Source organism: Chiloscyllium plagiosum, unplaced genomic scaffold, assembly GCF_037043375.1.
Source record: "Chiloscyllium plagiosum isolate Xiang-an unplaced genomic scaffold, Cpla_swu_hap1 HiC_scaffold_36, whole genome shotgun sequence".
Taxonomy (NCBI): Eukaryota; Metazoa; Chordata; class Chondrichthyes; order Orectolobiformes; family Hemiscylliidae; genus Chiloscyllium; species Chiloscyllium plagiosum.
In genome coordinates this window covers 13,584,032-13,611,821 of record NW_028270174.1, presented here as the reverse complement: position 1 = coordinate 13,611,821, position 27,790 = coordinate 13,584,032, and the positions used below count along the sequence as shown (strand labels likewise).

The window sequence follows — 27,790 nt, the reverse complement described above, 5'->3', positions numbered from 1 at the left end:
ATAAAGAAATGTGGAATTGAAAACTAGTCTCAACAGTGGTGTTGCGTATTTTGTGTTCATGCCTTAAAATATAACGTGGGAAGATATTTTACTGTCCCCAGCATCATCGGAAAGCCATTTACAGCAAATTTTCTGCTCATCCATCTGGAAGATCAGAATACTGGGAAAATGTGGTCATCCTTGTGCCTCAAACCCTGGCAATGCATTAACTTGATGGAAAATGAGGCTTTCAAGAAGGTTTATTGAATACAGATGTGCTCATTAGACCACTGTCTCTTCCTAAAGTTTACACACCAGACATCACTAAATCAGACGGAGAGTGACTATCAACTTTCTCTTAAGCTCGAATGGCTGTCAAAAAGAAATGCAGATATTAGAAGCATATTGTGTGAAATACTTATTTTGAACAAAATCAAAAAAGGACATTCATCCAGCAGTCTGTCCTAAATTCCAAGATGAGAATACCAGAGATGAAACGACTAACGCACCCAACACCCTGTATTTCTATCCATTTCCAATCAAATAATCACACTATCATAAGAAATGCCTTTCCAGACGTGAGCATGAAATAGTTCTCAGTGGCTCACAATTATAACCAGATGTAGGCTGACTCGCCCATCACCTGCTGATCCCATAACTCACAAATCCATTTTAGAGTCACAGACATGTTCAACACGGAAACAGACCCTTCGAACCATGCCAACCAGATATCCTAACCTAATCTAGTCCCATATCCCTCTAAACCCTTCATATTCATATATCCATCCAAATGCCTTTTAAAATGTTGCAATTGTACAAGCCTCCTCTGGCAGCTCATTCCATACACGTACTACCCTCTGTGAAAAAGTTGCCCCTTAGGTCCTTTTCATATCTTTCCACTCACACCATAAACCTATGCCATCTAGCTCCAGACGCCAGGGAAAAGACCTTATCCATTTACCCTACCCATGCCTGTGATGACTTTATAAACCTCTATAAGATAACAGTTAGCCTCCAATGTTCCAGGGAAACTGCCCTAGCATGTTCAGCCTCTCCCTAAGCTCTAACCAATAAAAAAAAACCATTGCTCCAGGCTAACCTAATACTTACAGCTTATATTTTAAAAAATGTAATCAAGAGACAGATCTCAATAAAACATACAAATCAAGAAAAAATCCACTCTACTCACTATTGTAGATTTACAGCAAGGCTACACTTAAAAACTATGCACTTACCTGTTCCTGTGCTGTGAGCTCTGTCATAGAATCATAGAGATGTACAGCATGGAAACAGACCCTTTGGTCCAACCTGTCCATGCCGACCAGATATCCCAACCCAATCTAGTCCCACCTGCCAGCGCCCGGCCCATATCCCCCAAAACCTTTCCTATTGATATACCCATCCAAATGCCCCTTAAATGTTGCAATTGTACCAGCCTCCATCACATCCTCTGGCAGCTCATTCCATACACGTACCACCCTCTGCTTGAAAACGTTGCCCCTTAGGTCTTTTATATATTTCCCCTCTCACCCTAAACTTATGCCCTCTAGTTCTGGACTCCCCGACCCCAGGGAAAAGACTTTGCCTATTTATCCTATCCATGCCCCTCATGATTCTGTAAACTTCTAAGGTCACCCCTCAGTCTCCGACGCTCCAGGGAAAAACAGCCCCAGCCTGTTCAGCCTCTCCATGTAGCGCAGATCCTCCAACCCTGGCAACATCCTTGTAACCCTTTCAAGTTTCACAACATCTTTCCGATAGGAAGGAGACCTGTCACACAGGTTCCTGCAAGAGCAGTGGTGAATTTCGCTGTTTAACATTACCCAGATGCACTCAGATGTCCAGAGATACATGGATTCAAACAGCAAAGGCAGTAATTGCACAGATTCACTGTGTTCTTGCCATTTCCCTATTGTTTAAAAATCTCAGCCCCAAAACTATCTAATGGCCCAGCTTTGACAGCCCTCAGTGGCCAAGAATTCCAAAACAATCATTAACCTCAACAAAACTGTCCTCATTTATGTTCTTACCAGTCAAACCCTTATTCTGAGATCATGTCCCCTCGTCCTAGATTCTCCCTGAAGGGGAAACAACCACTTCATATCTACCCTGTCAAACCCTCCAATACTCTTGCAGGTTTCATTAAGGTCACCTCTCATTCTCCTAAACTCCAATGCACAGTTTGATGAACTTGTTTGCAATGCAGGTACTGCCAAAAGCATGGACTCTATTTCCACACCATGAGGGTACCAGCCTTTTCAACCTCTCCCCTCACTCGAGGTGTGGTGATCCCCTGGTTAAATCACCACCAGTCATCGGTCTCTAATGACACAGAGTAGCCCAAGATTTGGTAAGACTATGGTAACATAACCTTTTACCTTTATCTTAATGAGTACAGACCCAACCTCTCCTTATAAGAAAATCCCCCCATTGCATGGATCAACCTTCTCTGGACCCCATCCAATGCCACTATATCTTTCCTTAGACAAGGGGATCAAAAGGAACTCTGCAGAATAATCCACTTGCATCCTGTAATTGACAGGTCTCACCACTGTTGAACTGCAAGCAGTTGGATGCTATGAAGAGAACACCAATCAGATGAAGAATTGCATTTCAATGCATCACTCACCGGTATCGAAGTAGTAACCATTGGATCGTCCAGAGGCCGACTAGAATCAAACCATTGACTTCTGAGATCTTGAAAGCCCACTCAACACGGTCCACATAGTCAAAGAACGTATCAGGTAGTGGAGGATTCTTCTCTTTGGGTGGGACTCTCTCATGTACAACAGTGATCATTACACTCGTCATAATCAAGTTGAATAGTGCGTAAACAAAGGCGACACCAGTCTTCCACCACTCCATTGGAAATTTACTGCGTGCATCTGGTAAGGAGATTTGTACATACTCCTGTGGACATTGCTGACCTTTCCGGATGCCATTTGGTAAACTGGTAGACTTGCTTCCCTCAGTGTCAACAGGGAGTAGGGTAGACCTGGCATGACCACTGCAAGGCATGGTCTGCTGACTGTGTGGATGTTCTTCAAACTGTAATGTCTCGATCACATCCATCAAGGTCTGAAATGCCGACAGTCAAACAAAGGGAAAGAAAGTCACAGAGTTATCACAATCGTTGCAAGCTCTTGTCCTCCTCTTTTTAAATGATGGTCAACAGAATATTGTAGCGCATGCACGATTATTTATAGTATGGTGGTCCATCGATTGAAAGTGGTCATCGTAGGGTATGATGTAATCCCAAAAAGTTCAATGATAGAGTCCCAGAGGGAGATTGCAGCAAAAGTATCCAAAGTAGTGCAACTATTACCTCATCCCACTCTCATTAAAGTGGCATCTGTGAAAAGACAGCCAAGAGTAAGCAGTCAGGCTTTGCATTATGCTGGAAAGTTTCACACATTCAAACAGGTTCTATCCAATGAGAGTTTCACCAATTGTGCTGGACACTGACTAATGGGGTGCCATGTGATCCATGATGATCAGCCCCAGAATTTATTGTTCAAATGCACATGATGCTTGGGAGAGTCTAAGCAATCTCTAAAGACAAGTTGTTGTCCTGTAAATGTGGGTATTACAGCTAACAACAATCCTATCCTGATCCAACACTTCCACTGAGGACACTGGATAATGAAGATCATCATCATGGCCAAACTTTCCCTTCCCACACCCACAGCTAGTGACCTGACCCTGGTCACCTTCATTACCCTAAAGATAAACAAGCTCAGCATGATGCAGGAATTCAATTTTCCAGATTGGTTTAGCTCAGTCCCACTTTCAACAATTCACCACAGGTGAACTTCACAGTTCTTTGGGTCACATCCTAAACATTGGTCGCAAAAATAGTAAGCTAGAAAATTCATCACAAAATAGGAGTAATAGTCAAGTAATCTCAGACTAGGATTTGGCAACAGTAACAGGAGACGCGATTGCAAAGAGTGCATTTCAATTTTGATGGAAATGTAACTTCCTATAATGTACAAACATGGGTCAGCTATTGATTGTCAGGAGAGTTATAGAGTTACAGAGTGATAGAGATGTACAGCACAGAAACAGACCCTTCAGTCCAACTTGTCCATGCCAACCAGGTATCCTAATCTAATCTAGTCCCATTTGCCTGCACTAGGCCTTTAGCCCTCCAAACCCTTCACATTCATATACCCCATCCAGATGCCTTTTAAAATGCTGCAGTTGTACCAGCCTCCACCACTTCCTCTGGCAGCTCATTCCATACACACACCACCTTCTGCGTGAAAAAGTTGCCCCTTAGGCCTTTTATATCTTTCTCCTCTCAGCCGAAAACTATACCCTTGAGTTCTGGACTCCCCCAATCCAGTGAAACAGACTTTATTTATCCTATCCATGCCCCTCATGATTTTATAAGCCTCTATAAAAAGGTCACCCCCTCAGCTTCTGACTCTCTAGGGAAAACAGCCCCAGCCTGTTCAGCCTCTCCCTATAGCTCAAATTCTCCAATCCTGGCAACATCCTTGTAAATCTTTAATGAACCCTTTCAAGTTTCACAACATCCTTCCGATAGGAAGGAGATCAGAATTGCATGCAATATTCCAAGAGTGGCCTGACCAAATGTCCTGTACAGCCGCAGCATGACTTCCCAATTCCTGTACTCAATACTCTGACCAATAAAGGAAAGCATACCAAATGTCTTCTTCACTATCCTATCTAGCTGAGACTCTACATTCAGGGAGCTCCAAGGTCTCTTGGTTGAGTAACACTCCCCAAGACCTTACCATTGTGTGTGTAAGTCTTGCTAAGATTTGCTTTTCCAAAATGCAGCATCTGCATTTATCTAAATTAAACTCCACTTCCCACTCCTCAGCCCATTGGCCCATCTGATCAAGATCCTGTTGTACTCAGGTAACCTTCTTCACTCCACGACACCTCCAATTTTGGTGTCATCTGCAAACTTACTAACTATACCTCCTACGCTCACATCCAAAATCTTCGAGCCAGTTCCATATCCTAATGGCTAGTTCTCCTTGTACTCCATGAAATCCAATCTTGATAAGCAATCTCCCATGGAGAACCTTGTCAAATGCCTTACTGAATTCCACATAGATCACATCCACCACTCTGCCCTCTGCAATCCTCTTTGTTACTTCAAAAAAAAACTCAAATCAAGTTAGTGAGACATGATTTCCACGCACAAAACCATGTTGACTATCCCTAATCAGTCCTTGCCTTTCCAAATACATGTATAGGAATCCCCCCCAACAACTTGCCCACCACTGACGTCTGACTCGCCAGTCTATAGTTCACTGTCTTTTCCTTACCACCCTTCTTAAACAGTGGCACCATGTGAGCCAACCTCCAGTCTTCCAGCACCTCACCTGTGACTATCGATGATACAAATATCTCAGCAAAGGAACCAGCAATCACCTCCCCAGCTTCCCACAGAGTTCCAGGGTTCACCTGATCAGGTCCTGGGGATTTATCCACTTTTACGCATTTTAAGACATCCAGCACCACCTCTTCGATAACATAGACATTTTTCAAGATGACACCATGTATTTCCCCATATTCTATAACTTCCATGTCCTTCTCTACAGTAAACACTGATGCCAAATATTAGTTATTATCTTCCCCATCCCCTACAGCTCGACACACAGGCTGCCTTGCTGATCTTCGAGGGGCCCTATTCTCTCCCGAGTTACCCTTTTGTCCTTAACGTATTAGTAAAAACCCTTTGGATTCTCCTTAATTCTATTTGCCAAAGCTATCTCATGCCCCCTTTTTGCCCTCCTGATTTCACTCTTAAGTATACTCCTACTGCCTTTATACTCTTATAAGGATTCACTCGATCTATCCCAAGTATACCTGACATATGCTTCCTTCTTTTTCTTGACCAAAACCTCAATTTCTCCAGTCATCCAGCATCCCCTTTCACCCTAATAGGAGTGTACTGTCTCTGGACTCTCATTGTCCCATTTCAAAAGGGTTCCCATTTTCCAGCTATCCCTTTACCTGCAAACATCTGCCCCCAGTCAGCTTTCTTGCCTAATATTGTCAAAATTAGCCTTCCTCCAATTTAGAACGCCAACATTTAGATCTGGTCTATCCTTTTCCATCACTATTTTAAAACGGAATAGAATTATGGTCGCTGGCCTCAAAGTGCTCCCCCACTGACACCTCAGTCACCTGCCATACCTTATTGCTCAAGAGTAGGTCAAGTTTTGCACCTTCTGTAGTAGGTACATCCACAAGCTGAATCAAAAAAGGTTTCTTGTACACACTTAAATTCCTCTCCATCTAAACCCATAACACCATGGCAGTCCCAGTCTATGCTTAGGAAGTTAAAATCCCCCACCATAACCACCCTATTATTCTTACAGATAACTGAAATCTCCTTAAATTTGTTCCTCAATTTCCCTCTGACTATCAGGGGGTCTATAATACAATCCCAATAAGGTGATCATCCCTTTCTTACCTCAGTTCCACCCAAATAACTTCCCTGGATGTATGCCCAGGAATATCCTCCCTCAGCACAGCTGTAATGCTATCCCTTATCAAAAACACCACTTCCCCCTCCTCTCTTGCCCCCCTTTTTATCCTTCCTGTAGCATTTGTCATTAAGCTGCTAGTCCTGCCCATCCCTGAGCCATGTTTCTGTAATTGCTATATATCCCAGGCCCATGTTCCAAACTATGCCCCAAGTTCAAATGCCTTCCCTGTTAGGCCCCTTGCATTGAAATAAGTGCAGTTGATCATTCCAACCTTGTTCTGCCTTTTTCCTGCCTGCCCCGACTGTTCCCAACTGTACCAGTTTCAGATTGATCTCTTTCCTCACTATCTCCCTGGGTCCCAACCCCCACCTTACTAGTTTAAGTCATCCCAAGCAGCTCTAGCAAATCTCCCTGCCGGTATATTCGTCCCCCTCCAATGCAGGTGCAATCCATCCTGTTTGTACAGGTCACTTCTACCCAGGAGAGATTCCAATGAGCCAGAAATGTGAACCCTTCTCCATGTACTAGCTCCTCAGCCACACATTCATCTGCTCTATCGTCCTATTCCCATTCTCACTAGCTCAAAGCACCGGGAGTAATCCAGATATTACTACCCTTAAGGACCTCCTTTGTAAGTTCCTGCCTAACCTCCTATAATGTCCCTTGAAAATCTCATCCTTTTCCCTTCCTATATGGTTGGTTTCAAATGTGTACAATGAGCTCCTGCTGGTCCCTCTCCCCTTTGAGAACATTCTGCACCCTCTCAGAGACATTTTTGATCCTGTCACCAGGCAACACCATTCTGATTTTGTGCTGCTAGCTGCAGAAACGTCTGTTAATGCCTCTGACTAGACAGTCCCCTAACATAATCCATCTTTTGGAACCAGACATATCCCTCATTGCATTAGAGCCTGTCTTGATATCAGAAACTTGGCTGTTCGTGCTACATTTCCCTGAAAGTCTTTCACCCCCTATATTTTCCAGCATACTTGTCTGAAATGGGGATACCACATAAGACTCTTGCTCTAACTGCCTACCTCTCTTACCTTTCCTGGAGTTAACCCATATATTTGACTGTATCTGCAGCTTTTCTCCCTTCCTATAACTGCCATCCATCATACCCCCAGCTCTTGTAATTTCCTTACTGCCTCTAACTGTTGCTCCAACCGATCCATTCAATCCAACAGGATTCACAACCAAAGACATTCCCTGCAAATATAATCCTCAGTAACATGTAAATTCTCCCTCAACTCCCACATTCAACAAGAGCATATCACTCTACTAAAGACAATCCTTGCTCCTACACAATCTACAGACCCAGGAATAGCACAGTCTTATTGCTCTAAAAAAAAAACACTCCAGGCTAACAATACTTATAGCTTATATTTTTAAAAATTTAATCGAGAGACATCTCAAACATACAATCAAGAAAGAACCCACTCTACTCACTATTGTAGATTTACAGAAAAGGTTACACTTAAAAACGGTGTACTTATCTGTTCCTGTGCTGTGAGCTCTCTCATACAGGTTCCTCCAAGATCAGTTGTGAATTGCACTGTTTGTTACGTTTTCCGAGATGCACTCCAATGTCCAGAGACACATTAATTCAAGTAGCAAAGGCAGTAACTGTGCAGATTCACTGCTGTATCAGTTAGCAGTGTAGGTTTCTTTCTCTCTCTCACTAACCATGTGCTGCCTTTTGTCTGTCCTTCCCCTTTTGACATTTTTTTTTTTTAAATCTCTAAAGCTCCAAAATGATGCAATGTTTTAGCTGGATTACATTCCAATTTGTCGCCATCTTTCACCCTCAGCCAAATCTCACTTCAGGGAGTTGAGCACGTAAACCATTGACGATTTTAAGTACAAAGAGAATGCTGTAGTGTTGGTGGTGCCACCATTAAGTGAGGATCATATTATAACCTCTTGGGTGAACTTTAATGATCCCATGGCTTTAGTCAAAAAACAGTGAGTTCCTCTATGTTTTGCTAACATTTCTCTCTCCATTTTTAAAATTTGGAGAACGTACTACTTATTACATCCCTGTTTGTGGAACCCCGCAGCACACGAAGTAATGCCACCATTTCCTTTGTGGCTATAGTGACTGCATTTCAAAAGTAATTCTTTGGACCTTTGGATATTCTGAGGTTGTAAGAAATTCTATGTAAGCTTAAGTTTTTTTTTTATCCTTCCTGAATTTTCAGACAATTACTTGGGTTGGACAAACTAATGTTTGCTCGAGAACCAAAACTGATCGAACTGCGGATGCTGTAAATCCAACACAAACCAAAAAATTACTGGGAAAGCTCAGCAAGTCGGAGTTCCTCTGAACTCCGAGGAAGGGTCAGCAGATCAGAAATGTTAACTGATTTCTCTTCAGATATTGCCAAACTCTCTCCCCCCACCCCCATTTGATTCTGTCCCTCTGTCTGACTGTCTCTCTCGCTCTCTGCCTCTGTCTGAACTCAGAGGAAGGGTCATCGGACCAGAAGCATTAACTCTGGTTTCTCTTCACAAATGCTGCCAGACTTGCTGAGCTTTTCCTGCAACTTCTGTTTTTGTTTTCCTTTAGAATGCCTAGCGATCAAAAGAACAAGCTAGTTCGTGTGCTGGTTGATAAATTTTGTATAAGCGATAGAGTAAATTTCCCTGTTCTTCTTCAAAATGTGCTAAAGGACCTTGTAGCTCCATCCAAGACAGGATTGCAGTCCAGAATCTCAGCAGCAAAACAGCACATTAAATAACTCAGCACTCATTCAGTATTTGACGAGTGTCAACACAGATTGTAGGTTCAACTCCTCGAATGAAGCTTTTAACCTCGCCTTCTGAATCAGAGGCAATTCTGTTTCTGAGAGCATGCTACTCACAAGTTGGTGCATTTGCCTTTATTACAACACTGCTAAATTTTGGCTTTGGCACACATCATGAGGTTGTTTAAAAAAAGCAACAAAAAGGCAAGTTTTTTCCCCTTCCCTCTGCATCAGAAGTCGGCCAATAGAAATATTGACTTTTGGAATGTTGTCTACTTCAGACATTAGTCCAAAAACATTTGGATGAGTTAACATTCTGTAATTTAACTGTTAACAGGAAAGTTAAATATTTCAGCATCTACTAAAAAGACAGAATGCTGGAGAAACCCAGCAGATCTGACAGCATCTGTGGAGAGAGGAACAGAGTTAACAGTGAATTGAATAGGAGCTTTGTTTGGAGGTTCAGATTCTGCCAGACCTATGGAGATTCTCGAACACTTACTTTAATATGGTTCAAAAAGGGATACGAGCATAACAGAGAATCAAGAACAGAGGTAACTAGGGACAACTTGAAGCCTGAGCCTAACATCACATGTTTAACTACATTACATGGATGAGTAGAGAGATTTGTTACAATTACAACCCCTCAAATTATTAACAATAATTTGCAAAGAATGTAATAAAACAAAAAGGGTTTTGTGGCACTGTAGTAGAGTGAGCCTGAGGCCAGGGTTCGAGTCCCACCTGCCCCGAATACGTCATAACCCACCCAGAAAGGTTAATTAAATAACTAACTATTACAGACTCAGCTCAAACAATTTATACGTGGAAGAACAGCAATAAAAATTCATTTAAAATTTTAGGCAGTGACCTGCTGTGTCTAGTTAGTGCTATATTGAGATATTTAGGAATTACTTTCCATGGAAGTAAGTTGAATTCAGAAATCAACCAACCTTTGGTAGGAAATGGATTAATTTTGAATGTAGAAGGAAGTAAACATCTCAGTAATCCAAATTGTTCTGTGTTTAGTCTAGTCAAGAAAAAAAAAAGTTAAATTGCAATTAATCAAGTTTATTTATATTGTGTTGGTTTCCAAGCACTGATTTGCTTTTGAAAAAATACATTGGCTTATGTAGGATTTAAAAGCTAAGCAGGTATCATAACATAAATCCCTCAGTAAAGAAACCCTCACTTTTAATCATTATTCAGATAGACAGTCTTATTAATACAGATTGCTCCCTAAAATGACAAATTTATTGCTTTAAACTCCAAGCACAAATATCAGTTCAGAGGACTTGAGCATACTTTAACCAAGGGTAGAATGCTGTAGGTTATACATAGAAAATAACTTTTTCAACAAATTATAACCTTTCATCAACAAATGTTTATTTTAGCATCTTATAACTCTGGAAATTTGCAACACTTTGCATTAGGATTTGGTTTTACTGCTGTTTGCTATGGCCTTAGCAGTAATGGCAAGACACTAGTACCTGAAAAATGTACCTCGTTCTTCTCACAGCTCAGCCTCCCACTCTACTGCGGACACACTGTCCCTGCTCTTTCATACTTAGCTTGTTAAGTCATTCAGCAGCCACACCCTCTAGCAAGATGTGCAAACTGGAATTTATTTAAACTCCAATGTATTTTAATTTTATTAACTCCAGCTGCCAAGTTAGCTCCAGATTGCCAAGTTAGCTAAAGGTCACTGCAACCTTAACATCAATTCGCAATTCCATTCATCTCTGCCCTCTTACAGATTAAACTAGCTGATTGTGGAGGTAAATCAAATTTTGAGATACAGTCCTTTTAAAAAAAAAATTGCACACCAGGTTATTTATTCTGTGTGCACATTAAAAAAAAGTGTTATTAGATTTCAAAAATGTGTCACCATTTCTAGGTGAAAGTTGACAACAGATGGACCTTATTTTTTCTCATTTGTTCTGCACGTGCTGACAATATGTTAAGTGCTTCAGTCAGTCATGGTCACAGCCAAACAATAACCTTCGAATACTTTGGCAACTCTTACAGACACCTACAAAGGGCTGCTTTCCATTGGTGGTGCTCAGTAGATAGTGATCAACATTGAGCTGATTCTACGTCTGTTGAATTCTAAGTTGGGGGAGAAGTGATTACAGCCTATGAATTCTTCCAATGGTGCATATATTGTTAACAATTACAAATTAATCTTCAACAATTGCTTTCAAAACTATAGCCAGGAGAGACCAGGGCAGCAAGGTGTCCTGGATGACCATCAACACACTGCTGACACTCAAAGTCTCACATCATTCTGAATCGGAAATCCTTCACTCTTGCTGAATTTAAATTCTGGAACTCCTTCACGGTCAGTAAAAAAAAGTGTATAAACACTGCAAGGACTTCCATTTATTGCCCATTCCTTTTATAGATCTCCATCAGTCCTTGCTACATCCAGGTTCCTTAATTACATTAAAAAAAACAACAAACCAGTAAGAGTTGGCTTTCACCACTGGAATGTTCTAAGTTAAAAACACTGCTCTCAAAATTGCACTTCCTCTGAAACTACTCTAATACCTACCCAGAAGGCAGTGACTCATACAGACCACATGTGCTGGGAATCTTTGTTAACTCAACAACTTAATCATTCCTAATATGTAGAGTTATTGACTTGAATTAATCACTTGGACGGAAGTCTCACTTGAGTCAATTTTTCAACTTTTGACTTAAGTTGGAACAATATCAACTTGGTGACATTCCTCAGTTCAAAAGCAATTTTTAAACAAAATCCTGACACAATCTGTAGTTATTTCAATGCTTCATTGTGAACTCTGAAGTACAGAATCCAGCACGGGGATCATGTTCCCCTCCTGCCTAATCCCACTCATTCTCCAAAATCAGCGGTGCCAATGAACTGCCAGATCCATGGCTGCGATTGGCTGAGCAGCTTGACGCACCGGATTCCCCCCTCCTGCCCGGTCTCTCATCTGAGGAGACAGCTGTTTGTTAGCATCCGTGGAAACCAAAGGCAACAGCAGAACAAAACTAACTCGGGAGTTCACAAATGTGTCTCGTGCCAGCTCTTGGAATGCTTGGGTCTTCCATGGCCACGTGCCTGGAATTGGGAGGGGTGGGCAGGGAGGAGATGGTCAGCACACACAAACTCTTTACACGCTTAAATGCACCAACTGCATTAAAAATTATTTTCAATCAACCTACTCAGTCACAACTCCAGGGTAGGTTTGACTTAAACCAGGGAGCTCTAGTCCAGAGGTATGGACACTGCCACTGCAGCACAACACCATCTAAATGCATTGAATGTTGAAATTCCCATGCTATTTTGGCAATTGCTTCAGGGACAAGGTATGTTGCTCTTCCAAGTCAAGCCATGATCAAAGGTTGTCTTGTTTTGTTGCAGAAGTTATGAAATTTCAGTCACAAAGAAAAATACTGTACAGTAAACAGTTGAAATAAGACACCAAATGCCACCCATGGCTTCAAACACCACCCCGAAAACTAAGTTTTAACTTTTGTTTCCTCAGAAGTCAATAAAACTTTTATACATGCTTCCACTTGAAGATACACCACTCTTCCAAATCTATGGCAACTGACATTGTTCTGAACTACATCAATCACAGTACTGTTAGTCCAAACTTTGCTCAGTTGGCTGGATGTCTGGGGATTAACAGTACAGAGTAACGCAATAGTGTGGGTTCAATTCCTGCCCTGGCTGAGGTGATCATGAAGGACTCTCCTTCTGAACCTCTCTCTTTGCCAGAGAGATGGTAACCCTCAAGTTAAACTCAACACCAGCTGTCTCCCTCCAATGAGGGTGCAGCCCCATGGTCAGAAAAGACGATGGTGACCATACCTTAGTCAAATCTTTCATCATGAAAGACCTGTCAAGTTTACCTTCGCTTATCGCATCAATAATTTAAAGGAAATGTGAGCTTGGAAAGGAGGCAAAAAGAACCATCTCGTAGCCACAAAACTAATATTAGTCTACCCGAGTTAGGAAATGGGTAGGTGTAGACTTGTTGGGTGGAATGGCCTGTTTCCACACATTATGGATTCCAAGGATGTTGCCAGGGTTGGAGGATTTGAGCTACAGGGAGAGGCTGAACAGGCTGGGGCTGTTTTCCCTGAAGCATCGGAGGCTGAGGGGTGACCTTATAGAGGTTTACAAAATTATGAAGGGCATGGATAGGATAAATAGGCAAAGGGTCAGGGATGAAAATGTGCTGCTGGAAAAGCGCAGCAGGTCCAGCAGCATCCAAGGAACAGGAGAATCGACGTTTCGGGCATAAGCCCTTCAGGAAGGGTCAGGGAGCCCAGAACTAAAGGGCATAGGTTTAGTGGGGGGGGGGGGGGAAAAGAGAGAAAGATATAAAAAGGGTGGTACGTGTATGGAATGAGCTGCCAGAGGATGTGATGGAGGCTGGTACAATTGCAACATTTAAGAGGCATTTGGATGGGTATATGAATAGGAAGGGTTTGGAGGGCTATGGGCCGGGTGCTGGCAGGTGGGACTAGATTGGGTTGGGATATCTGATCGGCATGGACAGGTTGGACTGAAGGGTCTGTTTCCATGCTGTACATCTCTATGACTCTATAACTTCCTATGCTTGCAATTTAATCCCCAGAGTTGCAACATACACAAAAAAAGAGTGTACAGGATACAAGTTTTCACTGTATAGAGAAGAAAAAAAAGTCGATTTGGGAGTGTGATTTAGTTCCAATTGTATTACTGAGAGGAGGAGTGTCTACTAAATTGGGGGGGGGGGGGTGGTTAGGATTAGCAAAGTTGAAATCCCATTGCTCACCGGATATTCAGGCGCGCACATGTTCTACCAGCGATCACTAACTGGTGATCGGGATAATCCTTCTCCCGGACACTCACAGAGATTGAAGGATCTTGTTTCTGGCCAACAGCGTTGAGACCCAAACGTTCACTTAAATGTCCCCGCCCAGGGCTGCCAACACTCCCAATTTTTTTTTCCCCCCCCCCCGTTTAAAACCTTTTACTGGTCATTGCACCGCATGCAGGAGATACCCCGAGACGGGTATCGACAAGAGGCGCTTTGAAAGGGGGACAGAATGTAAAGAACCAGGAGCTACGTGCGGATCAGAATGTACAAGCCCACGCCGTTATCTCGCTGCCGAATCTGAAGCGCCGCACTATGATGTAGACTGTTCCACACAATGTGTTGTCAAATTGCCTTAGCAACTTGGCTCCACCACACGCTTAGTCACACTTCTGGGCTGGATAGATCACAAAATCTTTCCACGCAGTTGGAAACAACCACAAAACCGCTTGTTCAATTAAACCAAAAAAAAAATTCTGGGAAGTGTGTGGATAGGCATCAAAACGATAGAGTGTGGACACAAAAACAAAACGGTGACCAATGTGCATGGGAGGTTAGGAATCTTAGTAACTAGCAGCAACACATCTTTTAGTGTCTGTGGATTTTCTGTTCCCCAGAAGATCAGAGTCTGAAACACGTTTCTTCACCAAGCTGGTCAGAAGTTGACATACATCTGGAGCAGGCCGGAATTGATGCAGGCACCCTGGTTCAAAGGAAGGGGCACTACCACTGCACAGTAAGAGACCCTAATGCAATCTTTAAAAACAAACACAAGCTGTTCAGAGATGTTATTAGATACCTCTGGTGCAGGTGCGATCTGAACCCTGGCCTCTTCCCAGCTCAGAGGTAGGGACATTACAACTGCACCACTAATGTGCGTCTTTAATTTTATCTTCTAAATAAAGAGAGAGAAGTTGATGTGTATTATTCTTTTCTTGCTCTTCAAAAGTCACAGCAGGATAAGCTGTAAAATAAGAATTTAAACATTAGGTGTGATTATGTCGTTCCAAGTTCTTACAACTAAGTCTTTCTGATTGTGAGGCAATATGATAATTGCCTCTAATTAATGCTCCCACAGCGAATGCAGAGTGCCTGGTGATGTAAAGGTGAATTAGAGGTATTTCAATCAACATTCTTGGCACGCTATAACACACCTTCAGAGCAGGTAGGACTTGAACCCACATCTTCTGTCTCCCTAACGTCAGTCTTTAACATTGAACAAATACAGCTCTGCTGGAACCCAGTTCAAACAGATGAGAATCAGAGTTGTGTCAGAACAGGGAGTCACAGATTGGAAGGACATGATACTTGACTAACAGCAATTTAGGAGAAAGTGAGGTCTGCAGATGCTGGAGATCAGAGCTGGAAATGTGTTGCTGGAAAAGCGCAGCAGGTCAGGCAGCATCCAGAGAACAGGAGAATCGACGTTTCGGGCATAAGCCCTTCTTCAGGATTCCTGAAGAATAGCACAACAACTGTCTTTTTTTCTAAGAAAGGTAACTTCTGGCTTAAATGTGGCTGTTCTGGGAGTTTCATTGAAGAGATGGCACAGGAGCAGGTGTGGGGTGGGTGGTGTTGCATTCCTGGATTATTGGGACCAGTTTTAGGCTGTTTAGACAGACCAGGTAGACTGGACAGCCACAAACAAAGATTGCTGTGACTTGCCAATGGTTTTGGGGAGGGTTTATACTAATGTACAGGAGTGGGATGCGAGAACCAGGACATAACATGAAGAAAAAACCAGGTACCCAAAAGAGTGGGGAGGACTGATAGCACTGAAGTAAAAGATAGCAAGGCATTAAAGGGACCAGGACAAGAGGGGATGCAAGAATAGATACATTAGGGTGAAGGTACATGCACAGGTGGAGTGTGGCCCACAGGTTAATGAGATAGACACACAGAATACAATTTTATAAGAATAATGGAAACCTGCGCTCATAAGGACAAGACTAGGTATGACTGATTGATGTACACCTTGTATCCAGGAAAGTCAGGGAAAGAAAAGAGGAAAGAAAGGAAGCAATGATTTGAGAAAATAGAACTGAAGAGGGCTCACCAGACCCGAAACGTTCACTCCATTTCTTCCCCCCTCCCAGACTTGCTGAGATTCTGCAGCAATTTGTTTTTCAGTTTGTTTCAATTTCCTTAATCTCTCCCCATGAGGCAATTCCAGCATCCCAGAGATTAATCTGGTGAATCTCAGTTGAATGTACTCTATGGCAAGTATATGCGTCCTTAAATAAGGAGACCAAAGTTGTGCACAATAGGAATTTTCATAGAATCCCTACAGTACGAAAACAGGCCATTTGGCCCAACAAGTCCATACCAAGCCTCTGAAGAGTAACCTACGCAGACCCATGCCTCTTTTTACTCTACATTTACCCCTGACCAATTCACCTAATTTACATATCTTTGGACTGTGGGAGGAAACCAGAGCACATGGAGGAAACCCACACAGACACGGGGAGAACGTGCAAACTCCACAGACAGTCACCCAAGGCTGGAATCTAACCTGGGTCCCTGGCGCCATGAGGCAGTAGTGCAAACCAATGAGCCACTGTGCCACCCTAAATTTGGTCTAATGTTTCCTGGATACCAATTTAGGAACATTAGTCAAATCAGCCTGCAGTCTCTAACTTAAATTTTGCAGACAGAGGAGACCAGTGCTTCCAACAGCCCCATGTTCATACTCCAGGGTAAATGTCCCAACAAGGCTCTATTCAAATGCAGAAAACATCTTTACTCCTGTATTCAAATCTCCTTGAAATGATTGACAATATACTTTGAACCTTTCTAAAGATTTTCTGCATGTGCATGCTAGCTTTCATTGACAAAGAAACCAACTCTTTTGGATATCCACATTTCCCAACTTTGCACCATTTAAAAATATATATTCTATCTTTCTCTTTTCCTTCTACACTGTTTATTATATGCAAACCTGCCATCTTCTAGCCCATTTACTGAGCTTGTCCGAAGCCCCATGCATCCATCATCTTTGGAAATATTACCATTAGTCACCACATCCAAACCATTATTATAGACAGTGAATAAGATTATAACATGTAGGAGAGAAGTAGGCCATTCAGCCCATTGAGTCTATTCAAACAGATCCTGGTTGATCTGACAATTCCCAACTCCATTTTCCCCATAACCCTAGATTCCCTTATTGATTAAAAAAAAAATCAGTCTCAGCCTTGAATATACTTAACACTCCAGCGTTAACAGCCCTGTGCAGAAACAAATTCCACAAAATAGTTATGGACCAACCCCCAAGTGCTGTGGATTACTAGTTAGAACCTGCTATCCTGATTACTTTTACCCCTTGCTTTCTGTCTATTAACTCATTTCAGCTCATTCTAGTATATTCCTCCCAATCTCAAACCCACTAATTTCATTCCCTAATCTTCTGTGTAGGATCGTTTCAAAAGCCTCCTGAAAATTCACATTATACTCATCCACTGGTTCTCCTTCCTCTGTGCTACAAGTAACATCCTAAAAATGAAGTGCAACAAGTTTGACAAACTTGAATTCCCTTTCATTATTCCAATGTTGATTCTGCCCAGTTTGGCTAATTTCTTCTTCACTATGTCATCACATTCCTTTATAACAGATGCCAACATTTTTCCCAATACAGGCATGAAGCTAACACGGTAAAAACAATGAAGGGCTTTTGCCCGAAACGTTGATTTTACTGCTCCTCGGATGCTGCGCTCTTTCAGTCCCACTAATCCAGAATCCATTAAGCTAACACATCTACTCTCCCACTTCCTCCCTCTTAAATACTGCAGTTACGTTTGCTACCTTCCAGTCAAAAAGAACCTTTCCAGCATCTGTAGAATCCTGAAAGAATCTGTAATTCATCCACTAACTTATTTGTTACTTCTTTCAATGCTCTGGCATCACACTCATCTTGTCCATGAGGTTTATCAATCTTCAATCCAGCTAATTTTTCAAAGCACCACCACTTTACTAATATTCATTTCTTTTAACTTTTGTTTTACTTCTTTGAAGTCAGGCATAAAGTAACTGTTTAGTTTCTCTACAATAAATCTTTTCTGTAATGAGCCCACATTTGTCCTTGCTAATCCTTTTCCTCATGTATTGACAGCAGCTTTTACATTCCTTGCTAGCTTGCCTTCATAATCTCTTTCTCCTTTCCATGTCAGTTGTTTGGCACTCCTTTACATGGTTGTAAAATTGCTCCCAGTCCTCAAGCTTACCATTATTAGTTGCATTCTTATAGGCCATTTCATTTTATCTATTGCAATCTATAACTCTTGTTAACCATGACAGAGTCCTTAAGATCTTAAAGCTATAAAAGAGCATAATTTGGCCCATTGACCGACTCTGCCATAAGATCAAGGCTGCTACATTTCTCAACCCTATTCTCCCACCTTCACCCCACAACCTTTTATCCATTTAATCAAGAACCGATCTAGCTCTGTGCACTCGGTGACTTGGCCTCCACAACCTTCTGTGGCAGTGAGTTTGCATGGATTCACTTCTCTCTGGCTGAAGAAATTCCTCCTCATTCTCAGTACTGAAGGGTTGTGTCTTCATTCTGATGCTGTGCCCTCAGGTCCTAGTCTCTCCTACTAATAAAAAAAAAACACTTTCTCCACATCCACTGCATCCAGGTCTCTCGGTATTCTATTTCAACGAGATCCCTCCCTCATCCTCCTAAACGCCATTGGAGCACAGAGCCAGAGACCTCAACTGCTCCTCATATTACAAGCATTCCCATAAACCTCCTCTGGACCTCCTCCAAGACCAACACATCTTTCCTGTCCCTTAGAGATTTGTGCCTTGAGGAATGTATATCTTTAGTAGACTTTAAAATACAAGCCATTGTCTGTCTACCATCAAATCTTTTAGTGTTCCTCCGCCCCCCCCATCAAATCCACCTCAGCCAACTTACCCCTCATACTCAATTTTTTTTTGCTCAGATTTAAGACCAGAGTTTCACAATGAAATATGTCAATTCAAACTTTATGTTAAATTCTATTGTATTATGGTCACTGTTTCTCAAAGGTGCCTTTACAGCAAAGTTATAAATTAGCCCTTTCTCACTACATAACAACAAATTCAAAATAGCCAATTCCTGGTCATCCTCAATAAAGAGGAACCGCGATTTCCGAAGGACACGGGTGGGGAGTATGTCGTTCGGATAATCGAATGCTGGATAATCAATGTCCCTCTGTATATTGTTCCATAAATCAAACACACACGCATTCCTCCAAAGCACTATTGATGACATAGTCAACCCTGATTATGAGACATGAAAATCACTCATGACCCTACTATTCTCACTACATTTATAGCATGCACAACATTAGTACTACACTTGTATTCTAAAAAAAACCTTCACCAATGTTTACTTTCTCTTGATCCTTGGCTCCGCACAAACCGATTCCACAGCTTGATCCTTCAATCATGAGTACTTTAGTAAAACAGGATATATCATCCCTCATCAGGAATGTTACTTAACCTCTTTTTTTTTATCCCCCTCCTTTCTGTATATCCCTAAATGTAGAATATCCTTGAATAGTCATTTCCCAATCTCAGTCACTCTGTAACCTTGTCTCTAATGGCAGTTAAAACATAATTTACATTAACTTTTGCATTCAAAATTAAACCTTTTTGCAAATGTTGTGCACATTCAGGTAGAATGCTTTGAATCCAGTCTTTTTAACAATGTTCTCCATTTTAACTCCATTTGATGCACTGTGTTACTTTGTCTCTATTTTTACTTACTACTTCTATTCCTTCTACTATTTTCACACTCGTTGAATCTGAACTCTGTACTCAGTCCCTGTCAATCTAGTTTAAACCCTCCCAAACAAGAGTGGCAAACCTTCTTGCAAAGATGTTCATTCCAATCATATCAAGATGCAACCGGTCAAGTTTGTACAGATCTCACCTTCCTTGGAAGTGGTCCCAAAGCCTTAGAAATCTGAAGCCCTCTCTCCTAATATAGTTTCCCAGACATATTTCTAATCATTCAATTCTCCAGTTTCTATGTTCACAAACACACACAATGGACTAAGGGGGATTATCCTCAGTTTACTGCTTTGCACTTCTTGATGCCAATGTGGACCATGACTGCTCACTGTTCACCTTTCCCCAGAAAAATATCATGCAACTATTCTGTGACCACCCTTGATGCTGGTACCAGAAAGGCAACAACATCCTGAAGTCAGGTTTCCAGCTCCAGAAATACTGGTCTATTCTCTGAACTAAATCATCCCCAATCAGCACTGCCCTTCCACTCTCCATCCCCCTCTCCCATACAACTGAGACAATGTGGCTCTGACTGTACTCCTCTGAAGGGTCCATCACCCTTGCCTGTATCCAAAGTGGAATATTGATTTGCAAATAAGAGTGTCTCAGGGACTCCAGTACCATCTATTCCACACCTGCTTGAACACCCCTAGTATGCAGTGTAAACACAGAACCATTCCCAGCGACTGCTCAAGATCCAAAATTCAGAGCTCAAGCTTATGCAGACAATAACATCTCCTGCAGATGCACTGGTCTGGGACAGTGTTTCCATGACACACCACATTCCATTCACCTGAGCTGCCTCTCATACTCTAACTACTGTCTGTTATAGCTCACCAGTTACTCACCAACAGTTAGTTTGGCTGTGCCACACTAGGATGGTGAAGAAAGTAAATTAAGATGAGAGAGAAAGAGAGAGAAAGAGAGAGAGAGAGAGAGAGAGAGAGAGAGAGAGAGAGAGAGAGAAAGGAACACCTCCTCCTGACTTCACCTAACTCATCGTTCACCAAACCTACTCTGCTTGAAATCTGGTCTCAGCTTTATTTATATTCTTTGAAGCTGTACAGCAAAAGCTAGACTGAACCAGTTCAAGTAAATATCTCAAACTACTTGCCAGTGGAGCCTGTTTACCCTGTCTAGGCCAGGAGAAACATACTTATGTTACCTTAGTTTTTAGTCCAGTAAAAACCAGTTAAATGCTAGCTACTGACCACACCTCTTCAAGTATTTTGAAACTTTATGACTCACCACTCACTCACTCCAAGGGTAAGGAACAAAATAGGCTGAGACTTTAAGAAAGCACAGGCCATAATCTTCAAATTCTCCTTAGATATAGGGTATGGACAGAGGACAAGCCGATCAGCAAAGATGAAGCTGAAGGAATAAAATGGACAATGGCAGCAGGATCATGAAGTTGTTCGAGTGACAGGAAAGAGTAGTAATGAATACAATAAACACAAAATATTGTGAAATGCTGGAGATCTGAAATATAGAGAGAATGTGCACTTAACAGGTCATGCAGTGCCTCTGACTCGCTTCTTCAGAATGCTTAGTGATGAATGATTGCTTTTCTGACTCATGTAAGGGACACAGGGTTCACCTGGGCTTGACATTAGGACACTGCCTTACTGGAACTGTATTGCTGAGCTGCAATTGTTCTTATGGAGAGCTGACACCTGACATGATGGATCAAATAGCCTTTTTGTTGTGCTGTAACCATCATTTTTACAATTCTACAAAAGACCAATGAAGGGCTTATGCCTAAAACATTGATTCTCCTGCTCTTCAGATGCTGCCTGACTTATTGTGCTTTTCCAGCAGCACACTTTTTGACTCTGATCTCCAGCATCTTCAGTCCTCACTTTCTCCTACAAAAGACCCCTCCCAAGAATCTGTAGCTTTTTAAATCTTTTGTTCTAATAAGTCACCACCACCACAAAACTAGCTGTACTTAGAAGGTCAAAGCATCTGCTTCCTCCGAATACATGGCTATAGATGAGGGGTATCGGTTCTGGAACAGTCTATTGCATTGTAGCTAGATTCTCAGGTACACAGCTACAAATCTCATTCTTGGTGCTTATGAGAAGGGTCTCCACCATGCAGCAATATGAAGTGTTGAACTCTTAAGAGGAAAAATGTTCAATCGTTATCAAAACACTGACCATATCTTTTAAAGAAAATAATTATTTTTCCTCTCATCTCATGTCCAGTCCAGTCCATTTTAATTTTCTACCTCACCGGATGCAATCTCAAATGTGTCTCACCAAATTCTGCAGGGCATTGATCACCAGTTTATCCACTGCTCAATATGTCTAAATCTCAACAAATCTATTCCTCAATTTAACCTTTGCTTTGTATCTTCATATCTTCACTTGACAATGTTCAGCCTCTCCTTCTAATTGACCTTCCTCCTCCACATTGAGAGCGCGCCTCACTACTTTGGGTTAATTTCCTGGTTTTCCTCCTTAGATGGCTTGGCTTGAACTTTAAGTTAAGTGATCCCTGTTTTAGATTTTCCCATCTGGTTTCTCTGTATCAACTCAACCAACTCCCTTTATCATTTTAAGAGACTTTCATTCAAACATGGGTCAGCTGGCTGAGGCGGCTCAATGGCTAGAACATGTTGCATAATGGAACCAATGTCAAACTTCACTTCTATTTCAGTTGTAGTGGTAGATCATAGAGGCCTGTCTCCTTGCCTTGCCCCATGTTTGATGCAGAATATTGCTCCCTTAAGTTGGTCTCTCTCTCTCTAACCAACCATCTCTGTTTCTAATGATTTGGAGATGCCGGTGTTGGACTAAGGCACGATACATTAGCAAGACCAAGCAGAGGCTACGGCAATGGATGAACGTACACCTCAGAACAATCAACAGACAGCAGTGTTACCTTCCAGTCAGAGGGCACTTCAGCGGTCTGGGACATTTGACCTTGGACCTTCAGGTGACCATCCTCCAAGGCATGCTTTGGGACAGCCAACAATGCAAGGTGGCTGATAGCCAAGTTCGGTACCCTTGGGGATGGCCTCAACCAGGACCCTGGGTTCACGTTACACTACAGGTGACCCCACTACACTGTCTCATACGTTCACACATACACTCCCACACTAAAGCACATACGCACCCTCTGTTATACCCCTTTGCACTCACTTTCTCACAGACACAACACCCCCTCCCAAACACATACGAGTTGGTGGGGTGAATTTTTACTTGCAGAATTACATGTTATTTTGCTCAAAAACAGCACGAATCCATGTAAGCTTCTGTAAATCAGTTTTTTAGATTAGAATCAGCCTGAACAATGTGGCACAGACAGCCTCACACAGGGCATCTCACACCTTCAATGCTTTATCTGGGCCAACATGACACCAATTGTTAAGTTCACTTGAGAATGTAACTTTTTAAAAAAAGAGAGTCAGCGACTTACATATGAAAGAACTGAAACCAACATGGGGTCATTCTAAAAGTTGAGACTTAAACAATCCAGGTCTTTTTCAATATATAATTTCAGTTACATCCCACTATAAGCTTTTGCTATGAATTCTGTGATCTTATACTACACAACACCTGACGAAGGAGCAGCACTGTGAAAGCTAGTGCTTCCAAATAAGCCTGTTGGACTATAACCTGGTGTTGTGTGATTTTTATCTCTGTTCCTAGGCTATTACCCCAGCCTCAGTATGTTTTGCAACAACTCAACTCTATCACAGGTTCAAAACACAGTCAAGGTTAAGGAGAGCACAAATTCAGTTTTCTTGTTCAAAGCAATATCCAACTTTTGTTGCTAGAACATAACTCGAAAAAAAAAGGCAAGAAAACAAATTTCTACTGAAACAACATTATTGCTCATAATATTGCAGTGAGAGGAATGTGCAGTAATAGCTGTTCTAGCTTTAATTATTGCCTTATTTTGTACAATTGCTGATCATCACTGAACTGTTCTAATAGTCAGGCAATGACAGGAAACACTGAAACCACATTTTTACACACTGGGAAGTTTTCATTCAGAATGACACACAAGCACGTGATTCCAAATCAAAACCAACTCACTTTCATTCTGTTCTTACACCGTGTATTACAAACTCCATGGCAACAAACATTGTTCAACAGGAGATTTGAATTTCGAGTTGATGGATGAAAGAATGACCCAACACATTGACATTTTAAAACTATTACTGGAACAAAGATAAAAAAAACTTGATGAATTACTGTTTTGTCTTAAGCACTTTATGCTTTAAACCATAGAAAGGATCATTCCCTTTTATATTTATCAGACATTACACTTTCCAAAGAATTATCATCCTTAGAATAAACAGTTACTCTTAGCTTTAAGTGGACTCCTTTAATCTTAATTTCACTGAGGAGTAACATTGTATGACTATCCCTATGAACTTTCCTCAACATTGAGAACTCCTTAAATCCACTACCAGCAGGAAAGCTTGTTTCTCTTCTCTGTTATGCCACAGCAATCTCTCAGCTTTTAGATGGCTGCAGGTTCATCTTTTAAAAATTCATTTGTGGGATACGAGCATCGCTGGCTGGGCCAGTATTTATTGCCCGTCCCTAGTTGCCCTCGAGTAGGTGGTGGTGGTGAGCTGCCTTCTTGAACAGCTGCAGTCCACCAGCTGTGGGTTGATGCCACTGAGGAGGGAATTCCAGGGTTTTGACCCAGCAGAAGTAAAGGAATGGCAACATATTTCCAAGTCAAGATGGTGAGTGGCTCGGAAGGGAACCATCGTTTTGAAATGGTCACAAATCTAAGGAATTCAGTTTCTCTGTTGACCGCACAGAACTGCCGTCTATGATAGTGATTTGGAGGTAAGTCTGTAATCTGATCTCATTATGACCGTCAGTTTTCATTCCCATAACAATGTCCAACACATTAACCAGATATGAACTCTGAGCTATTCTTGATCCCAAATCCCTTTCCTCTTATTTAAAAAAAAGACAGCTTGCAGGATAATTATTTACAATCCACTGTCTTCAACATTGGAGACTTTGAGAGACTCGGAGTATACCCATTATAAACTCAGACAGCAGCCATTGTCTCCAAATGTAAAAACCCTGCATCATCTTCCCAGGAAAACACAATCTAAGCCTTCCTAAATTCTAAGGTACATAAGCACTTATAATCATATTTACAGGTACAAGCAACAGCTTCACAATGCTGCAGCATGAAATGTTGAACTCTTAAAAGGAAATGTTCAATTATCAAAATGTTTACCATAAGTTAAAGAAAATAATTATTACCTCCTTTCCATCTCATACCCAGCCCATTTTCAACAAACTAACCCAAGCTTACCGCCAGTCAGATTTCAGAGCTTTTTCAGTGTCAGAAAGTTAAAAGCAACTTTATAAACCTCACAACCGTAACATGAAGCACATGTGAATCTTTACTTAATGCATGAATGGCAACCACCTGTAGGATCATAAGAAAATAAGATCAAAACTAGGAGCAACAGTAAGCAAATTCAGTCCCTCCAGCCTGTTCTGCCATTTGATACAATCTTGGCTAATCTCAAGATGGTACAACTTAAAACTTTGCACTGAACTCCCGTATCCCTTGAGTTGAGTATGTGTGATAATGAAGCTTAATTCTAATTCTAAATTCATTTCGGCCTCAACTCTACTTTTTTGTTCTCAATTCAATTAAACACTCAATGTACAATTAGCAATGATGTATGGCAACATTTTAAAAAAATGATCAAATACGACAAATGTTCAGTCCCTGATATTAAAAAAGTGATCACCTCGCTGAATTAACAGAAGACATGCAATCAAAATGATATCCTTGTGATAAAGCGACAGAAGCAGATTTTGGCATCTTACACCTGTTGAAACACACAAACATGTTACTTTTGTTGATGCACGCCAATTTCAAAAAACAAAATCCTGCTCAATTAGCCAAAGTGACTTCGTTCTTGGAAAGTGGGGGCCTAATGATACTTGGAGCTTGAGTATGACAGTATTTTCCAAAAGTCTGCAGCGTGCATCGATTTTTGTAAGGGTTCCAAATGTAGGAATGATTTTGAGAACAGTGGATTATTTAGTCAATGCACAGTAACACATTTGCCTCTCTCATCTAGAAGGGTTGTTAAATATTTATCTATCATTTGATATTCCTTTGATTCAATATTCCACTGAAAAAAAATTGACATGCATCTGGCAGCTTGCAATTATTGAATACACCATACCAGAGGTGCTTCGGACAGTGCTGCCCTTCTTCAGCCTAGGAAGTTCAGGCTTTAAACCACAATCCTTCTATTTCTGAAAGGTACCTCTGAGCTATGCTTCAATACACATTGAAACAAAAAAACATTAGAATTCTTTCCCGTACTCACTGACAGTAATGAGTGGAATTAAATGGACAAACGATCCAAAGACACTGGTTCACGAACTGCTTTTCGAACGCTGTGGACAACATTTATCCCTCCACCATTATTGTTTAAAACAGACTGACCAGTTAGTTAACTTATCGTCATCCTCCATGGGATCCTGCCTTGTATAAATGAGTGTTTCCCACTTCACAACAGTGACTTCACTTTACATGCACTTAACTGAAGTGCTTTGGAATGTCCCAAATATGTGAATGACACCAAATAAATACCAGCAGTTTTGGATGTAGGTTTGCTCGCTGAGCTGCAAGGTTCATTTCCAGATGTTTCATTACACTACTTGGTAACATCTTCAGTGGGCCCCAGGCGAAACAATGCTGAAAATTCCTGCTTTCTATTTATGTGTTTGGGTTGGTGATGTCACTTTGCAGCTCAGCGAGCAAACCTACATCCAAAACCTCAACCTGAGCTACAAATCTTCTCAAAACTCACCAGCTGATTTCTCACTTTCAAAATTAGGATCAGGCCAGGTATTAACATTGGAACAATTGTGACATTGCTTAACGGGCTGCAAATATAGAACAGTGACAAAACACAGGAATGATGGTCTGAACATTACTTCATTTCTTTTCTCACCTGTAGCTGGCAACATGCCAAGCCATGTCAGACTAATCACATTTCCTGCCAATACTTGTAACTGCAATGGGGAAAACATCAATAAAAGTTTCAGCTCTAGCTTTAACCTTCCTGCTCATTGCTGATCATTCTGGCAATCATGACCCTGAGGGAGCAAGTAAAGCAGCCACCTTATCTGGATTTCCACTGGAGAGATTTTATCAAGCAAGGTGATGATTGTAAAAGGAGTGTAGCAAATTACGGAGTTCTGAATCATACTAGCTCATACAGCTTCAGCCTGGCTTTGCTAACACACCCACGGCAGAGTAATTCTGTCAAGAACAGAGATACAACAACACAGGTATGTACAGTCAGATAAAAGTCAAATTGAAGCACTCTTCAGGAATGTTCTATGAAAAAGGTACACACCTTTCCTCACCCCAAGAGTCTCATACATACCAGAGTCAAGCCATGGGTGCAAAAATGTAAACCGCATTGTAACCTTCCAAAACATTCTTCTATCTGGAAACAACCTGCTTGTTGAACAGTTCTACTTTTGGAATAGTGCTCAACTCTCAGTGTTGTCAATAGGATTTGGCTAAAAGTGAAACAAGAGCAGCGTCAAGACAGAGGAGGAGGAAGGATCACTGGACCAGAAACATTAACTGATTTCTCTCCACAGATGCTGCCAAACCTGCTGAATGTTTCAAGCAATTTTTGTTATTTTGTTCCTGATACACAGCACCCACAGTTCTTTCAGTTTTTATATAGTATTTCACTCTTTGACAAAAAAATTAGTTTTTTCAAGTTTAGCTCTCATTCAAGTGTTTAATAATTGTGGTATATTTACAAAGCTGAAAAATAGGATGTATTTCTTCATTCTTTTCAGTTAGTCTTTCTCAATGTCATCCTTCTTTCCCTTTGAGATTTGGCTTTGAATGAAGTTTTCAAACTGACAATTCCTGGTTCTGACACCCAGTAACAATCTTTCATACTGCTAAGTGAAGAATATTGGTATAC

The 27,790-nt window shown here is 41.4% G+C and overlaps 1 protein-coding gene across 1 annotated transcript in view; it reads right to left on the bottom strand.

Moving 5' to 3' along the window:
• Positions 1–27,790, bottom strand: part of sgms2a (sphingomyelin synthase 2a) — a 75,585-nt gene that overhangs the window by 28,675 nt on the left and 19,120 nt on the right. The window contains exons 3-4 of the mRNA XM_087979970.1: positions 10,156–10,232; positions 2,609–3,331 (exon numbers count right to left, since the gene is read on the bottom strand). Coding sequence (XP_087836096.1) covers positions 2,609–3,051 — 443 coding nt within the window. The 5' untranslated portion in view covers positions 3,052–3,331; positions 10,156–10,232. The remainder of the gene's footprint in view (positions 1–2,608; positions 3,332–10,155; positions 10,233–27,790) is intronic.